Genomic DNA, 24,612 nt, shown 5'->3' on the forward strand with positions numbered 1-24,612 from the left:
ATGGCAAAAACAAAAAATATGCAACATTTACCTCCCCAAAAATTCAAAGTGGAATATTTGATTTGAAGTAATTGCAAACTTGAATAAGTCAATAATTTATAAGACTGCTTTTGATTCGTTATTATTTCAAGCAATGACATTTAAAAAAGGAAAACAATTTCAGGGGTCCCAAAGGGTCCCCACTCATAGACATGTTAAAAATAAGTCACTTTTATCAATTAACGTGCCAGTTACCAGCTGAAGTTTAGCGCGACAGTTGCCAGCTAGCGATTAGAGCGACAATTGTCAGCTCACGGTTAATGCGGCAGTTGTCAGCCAACGATTAGAGCAACAATTGTCAGCTAGCGATTAACGCACTAGTTGTCCGTTGGCGATTAATGCGGTTAGTTGCCAGCTAGGGATTAGAGAGACAATTTTTGGCTTGCGGTTAATGCGCCAGTTGTCAGTTATCAATTAACGTGCCAGTTGCCAGCTGGAGTTTAGCGTGCCAGTTGCCAGCTAGCGATTAGAGCGACAATTGTCAGCTAGCGATTCACGTGACAATTGTCAGCTAGCGATTAACGCACTATTTGTCAGTTGGAGATTAATGCTGTTAGTTGCCAACTAGCGATTAGAGAGACAATTGTCAGCTCGCGGTTAATGCGCCAGTTGTCAGTTATCAATTACGTGCCAGTTACCAGCTAGCGGTTAGAGTGACAATTGCCAGCTAGCGATTAGAGCGACAATTGTCAGCTAGCGATTAGAGCGAAAATTGTCAGCTAGCGATTAACGCTCTAGTTGTCCGTTGGCGATTAATGCTGTTAGTTGCCAGCTAGCGATTAGAGAGACAATTGTCGGCTTGCGGTTAATGCGCCAGTTGTCAGTTATCAATTAACGTGCCAGTTACCAGCTGGAGTTTAGCGTGCCAGTTGCCAGCTAGCGATTAACGCACTAGTTGTCAGTTGGAGATTAATGTGGTTAGTTGCCAGCTAGCGATTAGAGAGACAATTGTCAGCTAGCGATTAACGCACTAGTTGTCAGTTGGATATTAATGCTGTTAGTTGCCAGCTAGCGATTAGAGCGACAATTGTCAGCTAGCGATTCGCGTGACAATTGTCAGCTAGCGATTAACGCACTAGTTGTCAGTTGGAGATCAATGTGGTTAGTTGCCAGCTAGCGATTAGAGAGACAATTGTCAGTTATCAATTAACGTGCCAGTTACCAGCTGGAGTTTAGCGTGCCAGTTGCCAGCTAGCAATTAGAGCGACAATTGTCAGCTAGCGATTAACTCACTAGTTGCCAGTTGGATATTAATGCTGTTAGTTGCCAGCTAGCGATTAGAGAGACAATTGTCAGCTCGTGGTTAATGCGGCAGTTGTCAATTAACGTGCCAGTTACCAGCTGGAGTTAAGCGTGCCAGCTGCCAGCTAGCGATTAGACTGACAATTGCCAGCTAGCGATTAGAGTGACAATTGTCAGCTCGCGGTTAATGCGCCAGTTGTCAGTTATCAATTAACGTGCCAGTTACCAGCTGAAGTTTAGCGCGACAGTTGCCAGCTAGCGATTAGAGTGACAATTGTCAGCTCGCGGTTAATGCGGCAGTTGTCAGCTAGCGATTAGAGCGACAATTGTCAGCTAGCGATTAACGCACTAGTTGTCCGTTGGCGATTAATGCGGTTAGTTGCCAGCTAGCGATTAGAGAGACAATTGTCGGCTTACGGTTAATGCGCCAGTTGTCAGTTATCAATTAACGTGCCAGTTGCCAGCTGGAGTTTAGCGTGCCAGTTGCCAGCTAGCGATTCGCGTAACAATTGTCAGCTAGCGATTAACGCACTAGTTGTCAGTTGGAGATTAATGTGGTTAGTTGCCAGCTAGCAATTAGAGAGACATTGGTCAGTTATCAATTAACGTGCCAGTTACCAGCTGGAGATTAGCATGCCAGTTGCCAGCTAGCGATTAGAGCGACAATTGTCAACTAGCAATTCACGTGACAATTGTCAGCTAGGGATTAACGCACTAGTTGTCAGTTGGATATTAATGCTGTTAGTTGCCAGCTAGCGATTAGAGCGACAATTGTCAACTAGCGATTCGCGTGACAATTGTCAGCTCGCGATTAATGCGGCAGTTGTCAGCTAGCAATTAGAGCGACAATTGTCAGCTAGCGATTAACGCACTAGTTGTCCGTTGGCGATTAATGCTGTTAGTTGCCAGCTAGCGATTAGAGGGACAATTGTCGGCTTGCGGTTAATGCGCCAGTTGTCAGTTATCAATTAACGTGCCAGTTACCAGCTGGAGTTTAGCGTGCCAGTTGCCAGCTAGCGATTCGCGTGACAATTGTCAGCTAGCGATTAACGCACCAGTTGTCAGTTGGAGATTAATGTGGTTAGTTGCCAGCTAGCGATTAGAGAGACAATTGTCAGCTAGCGATTCGCGTGACAATTGTCAGCTAGCGATTAACGCACTAGTTGTCAGTTGGATATTAATGCTGTTAGTTGCCAGCTAGCGATTAGAGCGACAATTGTCAGCTAGCGATTCGCGTGACAATTGTCAGCTAGCGATTAACGCACTAGTTGTCAGTTGGATATTAATGCTGTTAGTTGCCAGCTAGCGATTAGAGCGACAATTGTCAGCTAGCGATTCGCGTGACAATTGTCAGCTAGCGATTAACGCACTAGTTGTCAGTTGGAGATCAATGTGGTTAGTTGCCAGCTAGCGATTAGAGAGACAATTGTCAGTTATCAATTAACGTGCCAGTTACCGGCTGGAGTTTAGCGTGCCAGTTGCCAGCTAGCAATTAGAGCGACAATTGTCAGCTAGCGATTAACTCACTAGTTGTCAGTTGGATATTAATGCTGTTAGTTGCCAGCTAGCGATTAGAGAGACAATTGTCAGCTCGCGGTTAATGCGGCAGTTGTCAATTAACGTGCCAGTTACCAGCTGGAGTTAAGCGTGCCAGCTGCCAGCTAGCGATTAGACTGACAATTGCCAGCTAGCGATTAGAGTGACAATTGTCAGCTATCAACGCACTAGTTGTCAGTTGGAGGTTAATGCTGTTAGTTGCCAGCTAGCGATTAGAGAGACAACTGTCAGCTCGCGGTTAATGCGGCAGTTGTCAGTTATCAATTAACGTGCCAGTTACCAGCTGGAGTTTAGCGTGCCAGTTGCCAGCTAGCGATTAGAGTGACAATTGCCAGCTAGCAATTAGAGCGACAATTGCCAGCTAGCGATTAGAGCGACAATTGTCAGCTATCAACGCACTAGTTGTCAGTTGGAGATTAATGCTGTTAGTTGCCAGCTAGCGATTAGAGAGACAATTGTCAGCTATCAACGCACTAGTTGTCAGTTGGAGATTAATGCTGTTAGTTGCCAACTAGCGATTAGAGCGACAATTGTCAGCTCTTGGTTAATGCGCCAGTTGTCAGTTATCAATTAACGTGCCAGTTACCAGCTGGAGTTTAGCGTGCCAGTTGCCAGCTAGCGATTAGAGCGACAATTGCCAGCTAGTGATTAGAGTGACAATTGCCAGCTAGCGATTAGAGCGACAATTGCCAGCTAGCAATTAACGCACTAGTTGTCAGTTGGAGATTAATGCTGTTAGTTGCCAGCTAGCGATTAGAGAGAGAATTGTCAGCTCGCGGTTAATGCGCTAGTTGTCAGCTAGTGATTAGCGTGACAATTGCCAGTTGGAGATTAATGCGTTGGTCATCTGCTAGCGATTAGCGACACTACTGTATAATTGGAGTATGTTAGTATTGCACAATAGCAAGGTACCTTTAGGACCAGTTGAATTTAAAACAATGGTATAAAATAAAGATAATTAGGGGGTCCCTGTGCCACCTGTCCAGTAGTCTGGGGGTCTCTGACCAGGAAAAGGTTGAAGACCACAATGGTGTGTTCTTAACATCCAGTAAAATCCTCCTTCAACCAAAGAAAAAACCCCAAACCTTAGGAATGTGATTTGAAATACCTGTTTTCACTTTGGCTTTTTTCTTTTGTGGCATCAATTCTTTGGGGAGGAGATTCCAATCTTCAAATATAAAACATTAATATTTTCAATGTGCTTCACAGCACAAACATCTTGTTGTGTTTCAATGACCTGGTGTCCAGTCCTCATCGTCCTCTTGCGTCTCCTTCAAGTACCTCTCCGTGTACTTCTGCACATCTGCAAACACCACACCACTTTACCATCTTTACACACACCTGTCATGGCCCTCACCATATTCACACTTTACCACACCTGTCATGGCCCTCACCATATTCACACTTTACCACACCTGTCATGGCCCTCACCATATTCACACTTTACCACACCTGTCATGGCCCTCACCATATTCACACTTTACCACACCTGTCATGGCCCTCACCATATTCACACTTTACCACACCTGTCATGGCCCTCACCATATTCACACTTTACCACACCTGTCATGGCCCTCATCATATTCACACTTTACACACACCTGTCATGGCCCTCACCATATTCACACTTTACCACACCTGTCATGGCCCTCACCATATTCACACTTTACCACACCTGTCATGGCCCTCACCATATTCACACTTTACACACACCTGTCATGGCCCTCACCATATTCACACTTTACACACACCTGTCATGGCCCTCACCATATTCACACTTTACCACACCTGTCATGGCCCTCACCATATTCACACTTTACACACACCTGTCATGGCCCTCACCATATTCACACTTTACCACACCTGTCATGGCCCTCACCATATTCACACTTTACCACACCTGTCATGGCCCTCACCATATTCACACTTTACCACACCTGGCATGGCCCTCACCATATTCACACTTTACCACACCTGGCATGGCCCTCACCATATTCACACTTTACACACACCTGTCATGGCCCTCACCATATTCACACTTTACCATGTTTACACACACCTGTCATGGCCCTCATCATATTCACACTTTACACACACCTGTCATGGCCCTCACCATATTCACACTTTACCACACCTGTCATGGCCCTCACCATATTCACACTTTACACACACCTGTCATGGCCCTCACCATATTCACACTTTACCACACCTGTCATGGCCCTCACCATATTCACACTTTACACACACCTGTCATGGCCCTCACCATATTCACACACCTGTCATGGCCCTCACCATATTCACACTTTACCACACCTGTCATGGCCCTCACCATATTCACACTTTACACACACCTGTCATGGCCCTCACCATATTCACACTTTACCACACCTGTCATGGCCCTCACCATATTCACACTTTACCACACCTGTCATGGCCCTCACCATATTCACACTTTACCACACCTGGCATGGCCCTCACCATATTCACACTTTACCACACCTGGCATGGCCCTCACCATATTCACACTTTACACACACCTGTCATGGCCCTCACCATATTCACACTTTACCATGTTTACACACACCTGTCATGGCCCTCATCATATTCACACTTTACACACACCTGTCATGGCCCTCACCATATTCACACTTTACCACACCTGTCATGGCCCTCACCATATTCACACTACACACACACCTGTCATGGCCCTCATCATATTCACACTTTACACACACCTGTCATGGCCCTCACCATATTCACACTTTACCATGTTTACACACACCTGTCATGGCCCTCACCATATTCACACTTTACCACACCTGTCATGGCCCTCACCATATTCACACTTTACCACACCTGTCATGGCCCTCACCATATTCACACTTTACCACACCTGTCATGGCCCTCACCATATTCACACTTTACCACACCTGTCATGGCCCTCACCATATTCACACTTTACAACACCTGTCATGGCCCTCACCATATTCACACTTTACCACACCTGTCATGGCCCTCATCATATTCACACTTTACACACACCTGTCATGGCCCTCACCATATTCACACTTTACCATGTTTACACACACACCTGTCATGGCCCTCATCATATTCACACTTTACACACACCTGTCATGGCCCTCACCATATTCACACTTTACCACACCTGTCATGGCCCTCACCATATTCACACTTTACCACACCTGTCATGGCCCTCACCATATTCACACTTTACCACACCTGTCATGGCCCTCACCATATTCACACTTTACCATGTTTACACACACACCTGTCATGGCCCTCATCATATTCACACTTTACACACACCTGTCATGGCCCTCACCATATTCACACTTTACCACACCTGTCATGGCCCTCACCATATTCACACTTTACCACACCTGTCATGGCCCTCACCATATTCACACTTTACCACACCTGTCATGGCCCTCACCATATTCACACTTTACCACACCTGACATGGCCCTCACCATATTCACACTTTACAACACCTGTCATGGCCCTCACCATATTCACACTTTACCACACCTGTCATGGCCCTCATCATATTCACACTTTACACACACCTGTCATGGCCCTCACCATATTCACACTTTACCATCTTTACACACACCTGTCATGGCCCTCACCATATTCACACTTTACCATCTTTACACACACCTGTCATGGCCCTCACCATTTTCACACACCTGTCATGGCCCTCACCATATTCACACTTTACCATTTTTACACACACCTGTCATGGCCCTCATCATATTCACACTTTACCACACCTGTCATGGCCCTCACCATATTCACACTTTACCATGTTTACACACACCTGTCATGGCCCTCATCATATTCACACTTTACATACACCTGTCATGGCCCTCACCATATTCACACTTTACCATGTTTACACACACCTGTCATGGCCCTCATCATATTCACACTTTACCACACCTGTCATGGCCCTCACCATATTCACACTTTACCATGTTTACACACACCTGTCATGGCCCTCACCATATTCCCACTTTACCATGTTTACACACACCTGTCATGGCCCTCACCATATTCACACTTTACACACACCTGTCATGGCCCTCACCATATTCACACTTTACACACACCTGTCATGGCCCTCACCATATTCACACTTTACCATGTTTACACACACCTGTCATGGCCCTCACCATATTCCCACTTTACCATGTTTACACACACCTGTCATGGCCCTCACCATATTCACACTTTACACACACCTGTCATGGCCCTCACCATATTCACACTTTACACACACCTGTCATGGCCCTCACCATATTCACACTTTACCATGTTTACACACACCTGTCATGGCCCTCACCATATTCACACTTTACCATGTTTACACACACCTGTCATGGCCCTCATCATATTCACACTTTACACACACCTGTCATGGCCCTCACCATATTCACACTTTACCATGTTTACACACACCTGTCATGGCCCTCATCATATTCACACTTTACCACACCTGTCATGGCCCTCAACATATTCACACTTTACCACACCTGTCATGGCCCTCACCATATTCACACTTTACACACACCTGTCATGGCCCTCACCATATTCACACTTTACACACACCTGTCATGGCCCTCACCATATTCACACTTTACCACACCTGTAATGGCCCTCACCATATTCACACTTTACCATCTTTACACACACCTGTCATGGCCCTCATCATATTCACACTTTACCACACCTGTCATGGTCCTCACCATATTCACACTTTACCACACCTGTCATGGCCCTCACCATATTCACACTTTACCACACCTGTCATGGCCCTCATCATATTCACACTTTACACACACCTGTCATGGCCCTCACCATATTCACACTTTACCATGTTTACACACACCTGTCATGGCCCTCACCATATTCACACTTTACCATCTTTACACACACCTGTCATGGCCCTCAACATATTGACACTTTACCATCTTTACACACACCTGTCATGGCCCTCACCATATTCACACTTTACCATCTTTACACACACCTGTCATGGCCCTCACCATATTCACACTTTACCACACCTGTCATGGCCCTCACCATATTCACACTTTACCACACCTGTCATGGCCCTCACCATATTCACACTTTACAACACCTGTCATGGCCCTCACCATATTCACACTTTACCACACCTGTCATGGCCCTCACCATATTCACACTTTACACACACCTGTCATGGCCCTCACCATATTCACACTTTACCATGTTTACACACACCTGTCATGGCCCTCAACATATTGACACTTTACCATCTTTACACACACCTGTCATGGCCCTCACCATATTCACACTTTACCATCTTTACACACACCTGTCATGGCCCTCACCATATTGACACTTTACCATCTTTACACACACCTGTCATGGCCCTCACCATATTCACACTTTACCATCTTTACACACACCTGTCATATTGACACTTTACCATCTTTACACACACCTGTCATGGCCCTCACCATATTCACACTTTACCATCTTTACACACACCTGTCATGGCCCTCAACATATTGACACTATACCATCTTTACACACACCTGTCATGGCCCTCACCATATTCACACTTTACCACACCTGTCATGGCCCTCACCATATTCACACTTTACCACACCTGTCATGGCCCTCACCATATTCACACTTTACCACACCTGTCATGGCCCTCACCATATTCACACTTTACCACACCTGTCATGGCCCTCACCATATTCACACTTTACACACACCTGTCATGGCCCTCACCATATTCACACTTTACCATGTTTACACACACCTGTCATGGCCCTCACCATATTCACACTTTACCATCTTCACACACACCTGTCATATTCACACTTTACCATGTTTCCACACACCTGTCATGGCCCTCACCATATTCACACTTTACCATGTTTCCACACACCTGTCATGGCCCTCACCATATTCACACTTTACCATGTTTCCACACACCTGTCATGGCCCTCACCATATTCACACTTTACCACACCTGTCATGGCCCTCACCATATTCACACTTTACACACACCTGTCATGGCCCTCACCATATTCACACTTTACCATGTTTACACACACCTGTCATGGCCCTCACCATATTCACACTTTACCATCTTCACACACACCTGTCATATTCACACTTTACCATGTTTCCACACACCTGTCATGGCCCTCAACATATTGACACTATACCATCTTTACACACACCTGTCATGGCCCTCACCATATTCACACTTTACCACACCTGTCATGGCCCTCATCATATTCACACTTTACCACACCTGTCATGGCCCTCACCATATTCACACTTTACACACACCTGTCATGGCCCTCACCATATTCACACTTTACCATGTTTACACACACCTGTCATGGCCCTCACCATATTCACACTTTACCATGTTTACACACACCTGTCATGGCCCTCATCATATTCACACTTTACACACACCTGTCATGGCCCTCACCATATTCACACTTTACCATGTTTACACACACCTGTCATGGCCCTCATCATATTCACACTTTACCACACCTGTCATGGCCCTCAACATATTCACACTTTACCACACCTGTCATGGCCCTCACCATATTCACACTTTACACACACCTGTCATGGCCCTCACCATATTCACACTTTACACACACCTGTCATGGCCCTCACCATATTCACACTTTACCACACCTGTAATGGCCCTCACCATATTCACACTTTACCATCTTTACACACACCTGTCATGGCCCTCATCATATTCACACTTTACCACACCTGTCATGGTCCTCACCATATTCACACTTTACCACACCTGTCATGGCCCTCACCATATTCACACTTTACCACACCTGTCATGGCCCTCATCATATTCACACTTTACACACACCTGTCATGGCCCTCACCATATTCACACTTTACCATGTTTACACACACCTGTCATGGCCCTCACCATATTCACACTTTACCATCTTTACACACACCTGTCATGGCCCTCAACATATTGACACTTTACCATCTTTACACACACCTGTCATGGCCCTCACCATATTCACACTTTACCATCTTTACACACACCTGTCATGGCCCTCACCATATTCACACTTTACCACACCTGTCATGGCCCTCACCATATTCACACTTTACCACACCTGTCATGGCCCTCACCATATTCACACTTTACAACACCTGTCATGGCCCTCACCATATTCACACTTTACCACACCTGTCATGGCCCTCACCATATTCACACTTTACACACACCTGTCATGGCCCTCACCATATTCACACTTTACCATGTTTACACACACCTGTCATGGCCCTCAACATATTGACACTTTACCATCTTTACACACACCTGTCATGGCCCTCACCATATTGACACTTTACCATCTTTACACACACCTGTCATGGCCCTCACCATATTCACACTTTACCATCTTTACACACACCTGTCATGGCCCTCACCATATTGACACTTTACCATCTTTACACACACCTGTCATGGCCCTCACCATATTCACACTTTACCATCTTTACACACACCTGTCATATTGACACTTTACCATCTTTACACACACCTGTCATGGCCCTCACCATATTCACACTTTACCATCTTTACACACACCTGTCATGGCCCTCAACATATTGACACTATACCATCTTTACACACACCTGTCATGGCCCTCACCATATTCACACTTTACCACACCTGTCATGGCCCTCACCATATTCACACTTTACCACACCTGTCATGGCCCTCACCATATTCACACTTTACCACACCTGTCATGGCCCTCACCATATTCACACTTTACCACACCTGTCATGGCCCTCACCATATTCACACTTTACACACACCTGTCATGGCCCTCACCATATTCACACTTTACCATGTTTACACACACCTGTCATGGCCCTCACCATATTCACACTTTACCATCTTCACACACACCTGTCATATTCACACTTTACCATGTTTCCACACACCTGTCATGGCCCTCACCATATTCACACTTTACCATGTTTCCACACACCTGTCATGGCCCTCACCATATTCACACTTTACCATGTTTCCACACACCTGTCATGGCCCTCACCATATTCACACTTTACCACACCTGTCATGGCCCTCACCATATTCACACTTTACACACACCTGTCATGGCCCTCACCATATTCACACTTTACCATGTTTACACACACCTGTCATGGCCCTCACCATATTCACACTTTACCATCTTCACACACACCTGTCATATTCACACTTTACCATGTTTCCACACACCTGTCATGGCCCTCAACATATTGACACTATACCATCTTTACACACACCTGTCATGGCCCTCACCATATTCACACTTTACCACACCTGTCATGGCCCTCACCATATTTACACTTTACCACACCTGTCATGGCCCTCACCATATTCACACTTTACCACACCTGTCATGGCCCTCACCATATTCACACTTTACACACACCTGTCATGGCCCTCACCATATTCACACTTTACCATGTTTACACACACCTGTCATGGCCCTCACCATATTCACACTTTACCATCTTCACACACACCTGTCATATTCACACTTTACCATGTTTCCACACACCTGTCATGGCCCTCAACATATTGACACTATACCATCTTTACACACACCTGTCATGGCCCTCACCATATTCACACTTTACCACACCTGTCATGGCCCTCACCATATTCACACTTTACCACACCTGTCATGGCCCTCACCATATTCACACTTTACCACACCTGTCATGGCCCTCACCATATTCACACTTTACCACACCTGTCATGGCCCTCACCATATTCACACTTTACCACACCTGTCATGGCCCTCACCATATTCACACTTTACACACACCTGTCATGGCCCTCACCATATTCACACTTTACCATGTTTACACACACCTGTCATGGCCCTCACCATATTCACACTTTACCATCTTCACACACACCTGTCATATTCACACTTTACCATGTTTCCACACACCTGTCATGGCCCTCACCATATTCACACTTTACCATGTTTCCACACACCTGTCATGGCCCTCACCATATTCACACTTTACCATGTTTCCACACACCTGTCATGGCCCTCACCATATTCACACTTTACCACACCTGTCATGGCCCTCACCATATTCACACTTTACACACACCTGTCATGGCCCTCACCATATTCACACTTTACCATGTTTACACACACCTGTCATGGCCCTCACCATATTCACACTTTACCATCTTCACACACACCTGTCATATTCACACTTTACCATGTTTCCACACACCTGTCATGGCCCTCAACATATTGACACTATACCATCTTTACACACACCTGTCATGGCCCTCACCATATTCACACTTTACCACACCTGTCATGGCCCTCACCATATTCACACTTTACCACACCTGTCATGGCCCTCACCATATTCACACTTTACCACACCTGTCATGGCCCTCACCATATTCACACTTTACACACACCTGTCATGGCCCTCACCATATTCACACTTTACCATGTTTACACACACCTGTCATGGCCCTCACCATATTCACACTTTACCATCTTCACACACACCTGTCATATTCACACTTTACCATGTTTCCACACACCTGTCATGGCCCTCACCATATTGACACTTTACCATGTTTCCACACACCTGTCATGGCCCTCACCATATTGACACTTTACCATGTTTCCACACACCTGTCATGGCCCTCACCATATTGACACTTTACCATGTTTCCACACACCTGTCATGGCCCTCACCATATTGACACTTTACCATGTTTCCACACACCTGTCATGGCCCTCTATATCTTGACCAGCCTCGTTAACTCTCCGCTCGAGAGCACCGAGTCAGCGCTTAAAAAACTGCTACAGTATTATGACATTATTATTTTATTATTATGACATTATAGTATGATATGACATTATGATATGACATTATGACATGACAATATTATAATATGACATGATATTACAGCCCTTTGAGACACTTGTGATTTAGAGCTATATAAATAAACATTGATTGATTGCTTGATTGATTATTATGACATTATCATATGACATATGTTATGACATTATCATATATTATGACATATATGACATTTTTATGATATTATGACATGGTAATATGACATAATGACATTATTATAATATGACATTATATTTTGACATTATGATCTTATGACATATGACTTATGACCGTAATATGTTGTTAAAAAAAAAAATAAAAAAATTCTGGTGACTGATTTGAGTTTTTTTACTGTAAAATCTACAACAATCTATTACTGTAAATGTAAAAACTGTACCACAGTTGCCAGAATTAAAAAAAATAAACAGTGGTACCGTTTTTCCATTAGCCGTAATATATTTTTAAAAAAAAACACTGGTCATTTTACAGTAAAATTCTGGTGACTGACTTGACAGTTTTTTTTTTACCGCAAAATATACAGATACTGTAAATGGAAAAACCGTAAGTTTTTTTCCACGGTAAAAAACTGGCAGCTCAGTTGCCGGAATAAAAAAAAAACGTAATGCTACCGTTTTTGCATTTACCGTAATATGTTGTAAAAAAAATTAAAAACACTATATTTTGCAGTAACATTCTGGTGACTGAGTTGAGGTTTTTTTTTACCGTAAAATATACGACAGTCTATTACTGTAAATGGAAAAACTGTACCACAGTTGCCAGAATTAAAAAAAACAAAACACTGGTACCGTTTTTCCATTTACTGTAATATGTTGTAAAAAACAAAAACCACAAAAAAAACACTTGATTTTACAGTAAAATTCTTTTGACAGTTTTTTTTTTTTAACGCAAAATCTACGGTTACTGTAAATGGAAAGACAGTAAGTTTTTTTTCCATGGTAAAAAACTGGCAGCTCAGTTGCCAGAATTAAAAAAACCCTCAATGCTACCGTTTTTCCATTTATAGTAATAAGTTTGTCAAAAACCACCGTAACTTTTACAGTAAGATTCTGGCGAATAAGCTGCCATGTTCATTACTATTAAAAAACAACAACAGTGGTACTGTTTTTCCATTTACCATAATATGTTCTTAAAAAACTGTTTATTTTACCATAACATTCTGGTGACTGAGTTAAGTTTTTTTACTGTAAAATATATGACGGTCTATTACTGTAAATGTAAAAACGGTCCCTCAGTTGCCAGAATTAAACAAACAAACAGAAGGTACCGTTTTTCTATTTACCGTAATATGTCGTAAAAAAAACCCACGTTCATATTACAGTAAAATTCTGGTGACTGAGTTGACAGTTTTTTTAACCGCAAAATCTACGGTTACTGTAAATGAAAAAACGGTACCACAGTTGCCAGAATTGAAAAAACAAACAGTGGTACTGTTTTTCCATTTACCGTAATATGTAGTAAAAAAAAAACACTGGTCATTTTACAGTAATATTCTGGTGACTGAGTTGACAGTTTTTTTTTTACCGCAAAATCTACGGTTACTGTAAATTGAGAAACGGTATCAGTTTTTTTTCCCACGGTAAAAAACTGGCAGCTCAGTTGCCAGAATTGAAAAAAAACTCAATGGTATCGTTTTTCCATTTCCAGTAATAAGTTCGTCAAAACCACCATAACTTTTACAGTAAGATTCTGGCGACTAAGCTGACAGTTTTATTACTGTAAAAAAAACAGTGGTACCGTTTTTCCATTTACCGTAATATGTTGTTAAAAAAAAACAGTTTATTTTACAGTAACATTCTGGTGATTGAGTTGACAGTTTTTTTTCACTGTAAACAAACGGTGGTATTGTTTTTCCATTTACCGTAATGTTATTACAAAAAAAACAGTCAATTTTACAGTACAATTCTGGGGACTGAGTTGACAGTTTAATGTAAAATGTACAAGGTTTTATTTTTATTTTTACAATGTGCGTAAAAGTTTGCTAAATATATATTAATCAAATGCATAGGCAAATTCATGAATTATTCGCTGTTACAGTAGGGCTGCAACTAACGATTATTCTGATAGTCGATTAGTCAACGACTATCTTATCGATTAGTCTGATAATAAAGTGTATGTTGGCTATTTAATAGATAGTATTCAGTGTTTCCCATAAACTGCCAAGATACCTGTGGCGGTGGGGGCGTGGCTATGACATCATCGAGTAATTTGCATAATTTACTACAATGATTTGATTTTCTCTAAAAAGGCTCAAAAAATGTATACTTACTAAATAATAACAGTTTTGTTTTAAACGTCCATCCATCCATTTTACAATATAATTACAACACTTTATGTACATATTTATATACAGATTTGAAAAATAAGTTATTCACTGAAATATATTTATTAATTGTGGTTCTTACAAAAAATCTATCTTATAAAATATAAAAGCTAAAATGTCTCAAAGCTCTGCCCCTTTAATTAGTGCATACTAAATAATGTAACTTTAGCCTACTACTACAACCATATTATTTACCAGCAACATAAAGTGAAACAGAGGCAGAGGTGTCCTGCCACAGTCAGTAACAAATCAACAGAAAACAGTAGTGGTGGTAGATAGACACAGAGCTTCATCAAACATCTGATCCACTGAACAAAGAGCTCCAAAAATCTTGAACTTTAGACTGCCATCAGTTTTACTCCCTACACTTAACCATGTGTTTCCTACTGCCTGCAGACTTTGCACCCTTTGTTATATACACATGTTGTGTTTCTAATATAAATACATTTAATAAAGTCAAATACAAATAAGGCAACAAGAAAAGTATCCTACACTTCTCTTTTGTAAAGTAAATCTGAACAGCCGATATGGGCATCTACATCTACTATATGATTTGCCTGAGAAGCTGGAGAGGACAAAAAAAAATAAACATTTTTTTTCCATCCATCCATTTTCTACCGCTTATTCCCTTCGGGGTTGCGGGGGGCGCTGGAGCCTATCTCAGCTGCATCCGTTTTTTTAAATTTTTTTAATTTTTTAAAAAAAAAATTAAAATTTTATTTGTGGCAGATGTAATTCTTTCGTGGCGGGCCGCCACAAATAAATGAATGTGTGGGAAACACTGGTATTTTTAATCTTATGATACCTCCGCATTGGTGCCTGTGTGTGTGTGTGTGGACTTAAAGCAGCAAATTGCTGCTGCTTTAAAAAGTACTTGAATTGATGTAAACAAAGTTTATCTGGCTGACTTTGGCTAAAATGATAGTGAAAGTTATAGTTCGCACAACTCTCACCGAGGTTGAAGTCACATCCTCCCTCCAAACGTCATCACGACATCATGTCTCCGCTTTAAATGCAGGCGTGTCACAGATGCGCTACCATGAAAACAAGGTCCGCTTTGCAGAATGAGCAAGGTAGTCATGTTTTGAACAAGAATAAGAAGAAATATCCTCACTTTGCATGTTTGCATGCGAGTGGAATTTGTCCACTATTGTGGACAAATTGATTATTGTCGGCGACAAACTTTATTGTGGACAATGTCAACTAAGCGTAGTCACCTGCGACGTGGCCCTCAATGAAAATGACTTCGACACCAATGCCCGGGTCTAAATCCGATGCATAAAAACTGACTTGGACTCTGCCGGCAGAACATGAACGCCAGTGCGCGTCACTCACCGAGTCCTCAACGCGAGTCCAGTTGGACGTGAGAAATGTGCGCTCCTCACCTGCCTTTTTGGCGTGAAACTTGATGTTGTGTGGCATCCGCCGCATGGCTGCTCTCATCTCCTGTTTGAGAGCCAGCATGTAGTCCTCCACCTCCCCCGCCTTCAGTGGCACAGGCTTGAAGTCCAGCACCTGCGAGGGGCGGGGAAGAAGGACTAGGTCAGACTTGTTTTCATAACAGTAAATGTAGTGCCTATTAGGGTTGTACGGTATACCACTAGTAATATAGTACCGCTATACTAATTAATTATATTCTGTACTATACCGCCTCTAAAAAGTACCCCCCTTTTTTTTTTCTTTAACAGGCATGTCGTCACGTTGTGTCATTGCTGCTTTACGAGCAGAGGAGCATGTTCGGCAGCGCACAATCACAGAGTACTTACAAGCAGACAGTGTGTAGACAGAAAAGGGAGAAGGGACGCATTTTGGCTTAAAAACTGACGATAAAGGTGAAGTTATAACACTGAAACGCCCTCAGGAAGAGGTGCTTTAAGACATGGCAAGCTAACTTAGCAGTCAGCAGTGTTTTAGCTACTTCTAAATCACTAATCCTGGTCTCCATGGCGACAAATAAAGTAAGTTTCTTACAAGTATCATCCCTGCAGGACGAGGAACAGCTAAACATGCTTCACTACACACCGTAGCTCACCGGCATCAAAATGTAAACAAATGCCATGGGTGGATCTACACCTAACATCCACTGTGATTATATCAAGTACAAGAGAGTATCTAGTCGATACTACTATGATTACATCGATATTTTTTTAAATCACAAAATCTTCTTTCATTATTTTTGAATGTATATTATGTTTATAAACTCAGGAAACATGTCCCTGGACACATGAGGACTTAAATTATGACCAATGTATGATCCTGTAACTACTTGGTATCGAATCAATACCCAAATTTGTGGTATCATCCAAAACTAATGTAAAGTATCCAAAAGTAAACGGAAGAATAAGTGATGATTAAATTTTAACAGGAGTGTAGATAGAACCTGTTTACCTCTAAAGGCTTAGTGGCCACATGTGTGACAGCACCTTTCAGCTCTTATTTCCAAAATTGTGTACACTACTGAATTGGGGTCTTATGGCCACTTATGTGGACACTTATACTGCCATCTGGTGGTGTCAGAAGAGTATAACATACAATGGAATTTGGGAAAAAAAGTGTAAAAATAAGACTTAGCATGAAGTACACATTTGTGTACTTATGGACTAAGCACATCATATAAAAAGATGATTTTTAGTTTTTATTCTAAATTAGGGTCCAATAAGCCCAAATAGCAAGGAGAAATAGCATGTAAACAAACAGCTTGGGCCTTAAGAGGTTAAGAGAAAGTAAGCAGATATTAACAGTAAATAAACAAGTAGATTAATAATTCATTTTCTACTGTTTGTCCTTCACAATGTTGACAAAATAATAGAATGATAAATGACACAATATGTTACTGCATATGTCAGCAGACTAATTAGGAGCTTTTGTGTGTTTACTTACTACTAAAATACAAGTTGTCTAGTATGTTCACTATTTTATTTAAGGACAAACTTGCAATAAGAAACACGTTTAATGTACCCCAAGATTTTTGGTTAAAATAAAGCCAATAATGCCATTTTTTGTGGTCCCCTTTATTTAGAAAAGTATCGAAACACATGTTGGTACCGGTACCAAAATATTGGTATTGGGACAAATGTACATGATTATTTATTATTATCGTATTTTTCGGACTATAAGTCGCAGTTTTTTTCATAGTTTGGCCGGGGGTGCGACTTATACTCAGGAGCGATTTATGTGTGAAATTATTAACCCATTACCGTAAAATATCAAAAAATATTTAGCTCATTCACGTAAGAGACTAGACGTGTAAGATTTCATCGGATTTAGCGATTAGGAGTGACAGATTGTTTAGTAAACGTATAGCATGTTCTATGTGTTATAGTTATTTGAATGACTCTTACCATAATATGTTACGTTAACATACCAGGCACATTCTCAGTTGGTTATTTATGCCTCATATAACGTACACTTATTCAGCCTGTTGTTCACTATTCTTTATTTATTTTAAATTGTCTTTCAAATGCCTATTCTTGGTGTTGGGTTTTATCAAATAAATTTCCCCAAAAAATGCGACTTATACTCCAGTGCGACTTATGTTTTTTTCCTTCTTTATTATGCATTTTCGGCCGGTGCGACTTATACTCCAGAGCGACTTATAGTCCGAAAAATACGGTAGTTAAGTTAAAAGTTAAAGTACCAATGATTGTCACAGTTGTTATTGAGGCATAATTTTCTTGGAAATCATAAGTCAAGGTGCAGATACTTTTGTTAGGAGTGTCCCGATCCGATATTGATGTCGGCCATCTGTCCGACACCAGCAAAATCACAAGTATCATAAAAAATGTACTCCAATACAAGCAGTCCAACATTACATTTACATGTGGTACAGCCAGTTAACGTCTAAAACGTCCTCCAATAAACACACACGGTTAGTCTTTTCTTCCATTTTAGTCAAGGCTTACAAAAAAGGTAAACATGCCAGGCTAAAGGCTACTGCTAGGAGCAAGCAGCTACACAACAGCTAAGCACACAAGCTAGTCAAACATAGTAAGACTTAGACTAACTTTATTGATCCACAAGGGAAATTGTTCCACACAGTAGCTCAGTTACAAAGGATGGAAAGGGTAATGATGGAAAGGATAATGCAGGTGTTAAGTAGACAAAACATGTACGATAGTAGCAATATAAAATCTACCATATGTAATATCTACAGTATATAATATATACTGATATATTATATTATTAATACAATACAATATATAAATCCCAGTTACCATGTACAATATTACAGTACATGTAACAGCTGCAGCAAAAAAAAAAAAAGGGCAGCATAATCTAGAGTAGATCCAGCAAAAGGTAGCCAACAATTATTTATTCCATCCTTAATTGAACAATATTGCATTTAAAATCACCAAATGTGTCAATATAAACAAGTATCAATAATTATAGTTGCATATTACTTACACGTACAAGGTCTCCAAGGCAGTATTAGAATGTGTCCAGTAACAAACGTGTCCGCATCATTCAACTTGCTGCGTCATGAATTACTGTGGTCACCACTCTACGTCATGAACTTATTCAAAATAAGGTACTATTCATCTCATTAAGTGACTTGACTACTAATAAAAATAAACTGTTGTATTGGGAATGACTGGATGTCAATTCTGTACAAATTAGGAACTGGAAGAGAACATGTGTGTGTTAGTAATTGCCATGAAGTAGAAAAGGGGATAGTGTTAAATACTACTCCTTTTGAAAATATGTGATGTATCATATTGAAACTGTGTACCAAAACAAACGTTGGTTTAAAGTCAGCATAAGTCCGTCATAATGTTAATAATAAATAGGTTAGTGTTTTTCATACCTACCATAGTTCCTGGAGTCAGCTTGATCAAACCTTTTTTAAACATTCCACTCTACAAAATAATATATTACTAAGTAAGTACTAGGAATGGTGCTGATATAGGTATTGGCCAACAACTGTATCGTATTGGAAGTGAAAGTTGTATCGAGACACCCCTAAGTTAAGTATTTATTTTTTGATAAAACATGTTTGGAATATCTTGTTGCATGATCAGATCACTATAAAGTTTATATAGATATTTTTCTGGCAAAATTGAAAGCATACATTTTGCAATGTAGAAGTACTTTAGTTCTATGCTTTCAGGGGCCACTTGCAATTATGTGGCCCTTGAGTTTGACACCTGTGGATTACGTAAAGCAAGAAAATACTGTATCGATGCGGCTGTTCTCAAGACCCTTTTTTGAAAACTCTCAAATGTATCTTTGAATCGTTACCTTAGTTGCAATTAGTCGACCGCAACAAAAACTACTAAAGAGTTTGATGGCTGCTTGCTTGACTCATCACTCAGGGTTTGACTCAGAATCGATTCAAACAGATTCTCAAAATATATTTGGTGTGAAAATTAGGGCTGGTCGATGAAACGATATACGTTTGTATCGCAATCGATAAAAAATGTGTTAGATAAAACGTTCGATCATTTTGTCGGAAGAAATCGTAAGTATGGAAGCAAGGTTGGTTGCATGAACAAAGGCACTCGCTCTCTGGTAACCGAGCAACGCAGGACGTGATCACTGATCAGTGGGAGGAACACGCCAACAGCCAATCAGGTAACAGTATCAACTATCAGGTTTGGTTGTGCCTTCTTGTTTAGTCACCAATGAATCTTTGCATGGAGTAAGAAAATCCAATTATAATGAGTCAAATTGTGGATAAAAAAGGAAAAGTCACCTTGACAGTATAGCAGTTTTTGGGATTTTTTTTATTTTTTTTATTTTTTAAAAAGGGACTCTAATCAAACCAATGTGGTCTGTAAATGATGCAAATTGCTTGTCCCCAACAAGACAGCTAACACCACACCTCCTTGGCTGTGCTCACCCTTTAGAGCACAGCTGTAACTTCTTGACACTAAACCTGCAGAAAATAGTTCTCAGGTTGCTTACTTTTTCACACTTTGCACTATTTTCTGAGACTTGTATTAGTTTTCAGACACATACAAGTGACAGCAGTTGTCAAGAATACAAATGTAAAGTCAAATTAAAAAATAGATACAATAATAATAATAATAACAATAATAAATAGAATAAAAAGAAACCACAGACAGATAGTCACATAAAACCACACACTCCAGCCTTCCTGAATGGCCTTATAGAGATATAGTAACCAACAAGCACACAAAAGGCTCATCAACCACCAACATTTCAATTGTGCTTCAATCAGGGTTAATATGGATCAGTTTCTCCTACATATCTCAAAGGCACCACACAGTTCTTAAATTATTAAGCATTTCTTACATATTCCTTATTTAGGCATCTTCATTTTAAGAGCTTATTGTTAAGTGTTCAATGGGATTTTACTATTTCGTTGACATTGAGTGTTTTTCATGCTTGTGTTGACATTTCCTTTCTGCCTTGATATATGAGGGGATTTATAATTGAGGAAGGAAACACTTGAAATAAAAACCTTCACATTAAATATAAATTAAATTCTGGAAAATGAATCGATTTACAAACCCCGTTTCCATGAGTTGGGAAATTGTGTTAGATGTAAATATAAACGGAATACAATGATTTGCAAATCATTTTCAACCCATATTCAGTTGAATATGCTACAAAGACAACATATTTGATGTTCAAACTGATAAACATTTTTTTTTGCAAATAATCATTAATTTTAGAATTTGATGCCAGCAACACGTGACAAAGAAGTTGGGAAAGGTGGCAATAAATACTGATAAAGTTGAGGAATGCTCATCAAACACTTATTTGGAACATCCCACAGGTGTGTAGGCAAATTGGGAACAGGTGGGTGCCATGATTGGGTATAAAAGTAGATTCCATGAAATGCTCAGTCATTCACAAACAAGGATGGGGCGAGGGTCACCACTTTGTCAACAAATGCGTGAGCAAATTGTTGAACAGTTTAAGAAAAACCTTTCTCAACCAGCTATTGCAAGGAATTTAGGGATTTCACCATCTACGGTCCGTAATATCATCAAAGGGTTCAGAGAATCTGGAGAAATCACTGCACGTAAGCAGCTAAGCCCGTGACCTTCGATCCTTCAGGCTGTACTGCATCAACAAGCGACATCAGTGTGTAAAGGATATCACCACATGGGCTCAGGAACACTTCAGAAACCCACTGTCAGTAACTACAGTTGGTCGCTACATCTGTAAGTGCAAGTTAAAACTCTCCTATGCAAGGCGAAAACCGTTTATCAACAACACCCAGAAACGCAGTCGGCTTCGCTGGGCCTGAGCTCATCTAAGATGGACTGATACAAAGTGGAAAAGTGTTCTGTGGTCTGACGAGTCCACATTTCAAATTGTTTTTGGAAACTGTGGACGTCGTGTCCTCCGGACCAAAGAGGAAAAGAACCATCCGGATTGTTCTAGGCGCAAAGTTGAAAAGCCAGCATCTGTGATGGTATGGGGGTGTATTAGTGCCCAAGACATGGGCAACTTACACATCTGTGAAGGCGCCATTAATGCTGAAAGGTACATACAGGTTTTGGAGCAACATATGTTGCCATCCAAGCAACGTTACCATGGACGCCCCTGCTTATTTCAGCAAGACAATGCCAAGCCACGTGTTACATCAACGTGGCTTCATAGTAAAAGAGTGCGGGTACTAGACTGGCCTGCCTGTAGTCCAGACCTGTCTCCCATTGAAAATGTGTGGCGCAATATGAAGCCTAAAATACCACAACGGAGACCCCCGGACTGTTGAACAACTTAAGCTGTACATCAAGCAAGAATGGGAAAGAATTCCACCTGAGAAGCTTCAAAAATGTGTCTCCTCAGTTCCCAAACGTTTACTGAATGTTGTTAAAAGGAAAGGCCATGTAACACAGTGGTGAACATGCCCTTTCCCAACTACTTTGGCACGTGTTGCAGCCATGAAATTCTAAGTTAATTATTACTTGCAAAAAAAAAAAAAAAGTTTATGAGTTTGAACATCAAATATCTTGTCTTTGTAGTGCATTCAATTGAATATGGGTTGAAAATGATTTGCAAATCATTGTATTCCGTTTATATTTACATCTAACACAATTTCCCAACTCATATGGAAACAGGGTTTGTAGATTCACTTGCTAACACAATAAAGGTGTTCTATTGTTTGGTTTCTTTTACAATATTTTCTATTGTATTTTTTCTACAATTGTGTAACCTGCAACTCACCTTTGTCGCTAAATTCAAGACTAAATAAAGTTGTGTTTTACTCTTTCACAGTTTTTTGGAGTGTTAAATAATTTAATCAAATTTAGTTTTTTTTACGTCAAAGCAAAATTATAATTTAGAATTCAAACCCACTTTTTCCTTAAAAAGTCGCACAAAAACAATGCGTGACATTCAATAAGACATTAATACCGTATTTTTCCAGACTATAAGCCGCTACTTTTTTGCCCCAAGCTTTGAACCTTGCGACTTAAAAAACGGTGCCACTAATTTATAGATTTTCCTTTGCTGACGGCCATAATGTTTTGTATTCAACAAATAGTTTTCATAGACACTGAAAAGGTGTGTTATTGCTTGCGCTATGGTGCCATCTTTTGGACAAGTTCGCTCACTGCAGGTTGAAAATGTACTTCCGGTTTAATCCTTTGAACCGGAAGTGCAACCATCCATAGCGTTTCTACTCGAGAGGATTCTTCATTCGTCACTCCAAGCAACGTTTATAAGATTTACAATATAACTAAAACAATTCTTACTAAACCATGTGTGATGTCTGTAGGAGTGTTTTTATGCATATTTGTACATGCCATCGTAATGTAATCAAGATAGTGTCCTTAGCATTAGCTAATATGCTAACACGTTTACGAGTGTCTGTCAGTATTATTAATTTATGGCATTTTTTTTGTGTTATTTCAGTTTTACAAATTTCGCAGTAAATTCACCAAAACGTCACCGTGGAGTTATTGAGTCTGTTTAGCTGATTGGAGAGCTAGCTTCCGCAGCTAGTGGGTCCATGACCATGACTTCTGTTTTGTTTGCTCAGCCGTTTTACTGCCGTTTGGAAACCATTAGAAAAGGTATGTAAATAAACATTTTAGAAAATATTTTGTACCGTGCGGCTAATGTATGTAAGAATATGTATTTTTTCCTAAAAAATGTGGGTGTGGCTTGAGTACTATAGTCTAGAAAACACTGTACTTTATTCACCCTTACAGTTAAGAGTTTTTTAGTTAACATCATAGCAAGTGGTTAACTTCTTTTTACACTTGTATGGGGACAATTTGACCAGGGACCATATTTAGTTAGCAATGTTAATACATATTTTGATCACAAATAGTCACTTAAAATGTGATGTAACTGTGTGTGTCTTACTGGAAAGAGTGGACTGGGCCCCACCCTGGCTTCAGGCATGCTGCCCCTGCCGATGCCCAGGGCGTCAATGTTAAAGGTGAAGGCCGCCACTCCACGTCCTTTACCTGCCATGATTGCTGCAAACCTCCTCTGCACCTTCAACACACACACACATTGCA

General features: G+C 41.0%; 1 protein-coding gene across 2 annotated transcripts in view; it reads right to left on the bottom strand.

Moving 5' to 3' along the window:
• polr3g (polymerase (RNA) III (DNA directed) polypeptide G) overlaps positions 1–24,612 on the bottom strand; it is a 48,955-nt gene that overhangs the window by 24,080 nt on the left and 263 nt on the right. For both annotated transcript variants that reach the window (XM_062025441.1, XM_062025440.1), the window contains exons 2-5: positions 24,455–24,589; positions 16,552–16,681; positions 4,076–4,141; positions 3,947–4,006 (exon numbers count right to left, since the gene is read on the bottom strand). In XM_062025441.1, coding sequence (XP_061881425.1) covers positions 3,947–4,006; positions 4,076–4,141; positions 16,552–16,681; positions 24,455–24,565 — 367 coding nt within the window. In that variant the 5' untranslated portion in view covers positions 24,566–24,589. The remainder of the gene's footprint in view (positions 1–3,946; positions 4,007–4,075; positions 4,142–16,551; positions 16,682–24,454; positions 24,590–24,612) is intronic.

Source organism: Entelurus aequoreus, linkage group LG17, assembly GCF_033978785.1.
Source record: "Entelurus aequoreus isolate RoL-2023_Sb linkage group LG17, RoL_Eaeq_v1.1, whole genome shotgun sequence".
Taxonomy (NCBI): Eukaryota; Metazoa; Chordata; class Actinopteri; order Syngnathiformes; family Syngnathidae; genus Entelurus; species Entelurus aequoreus.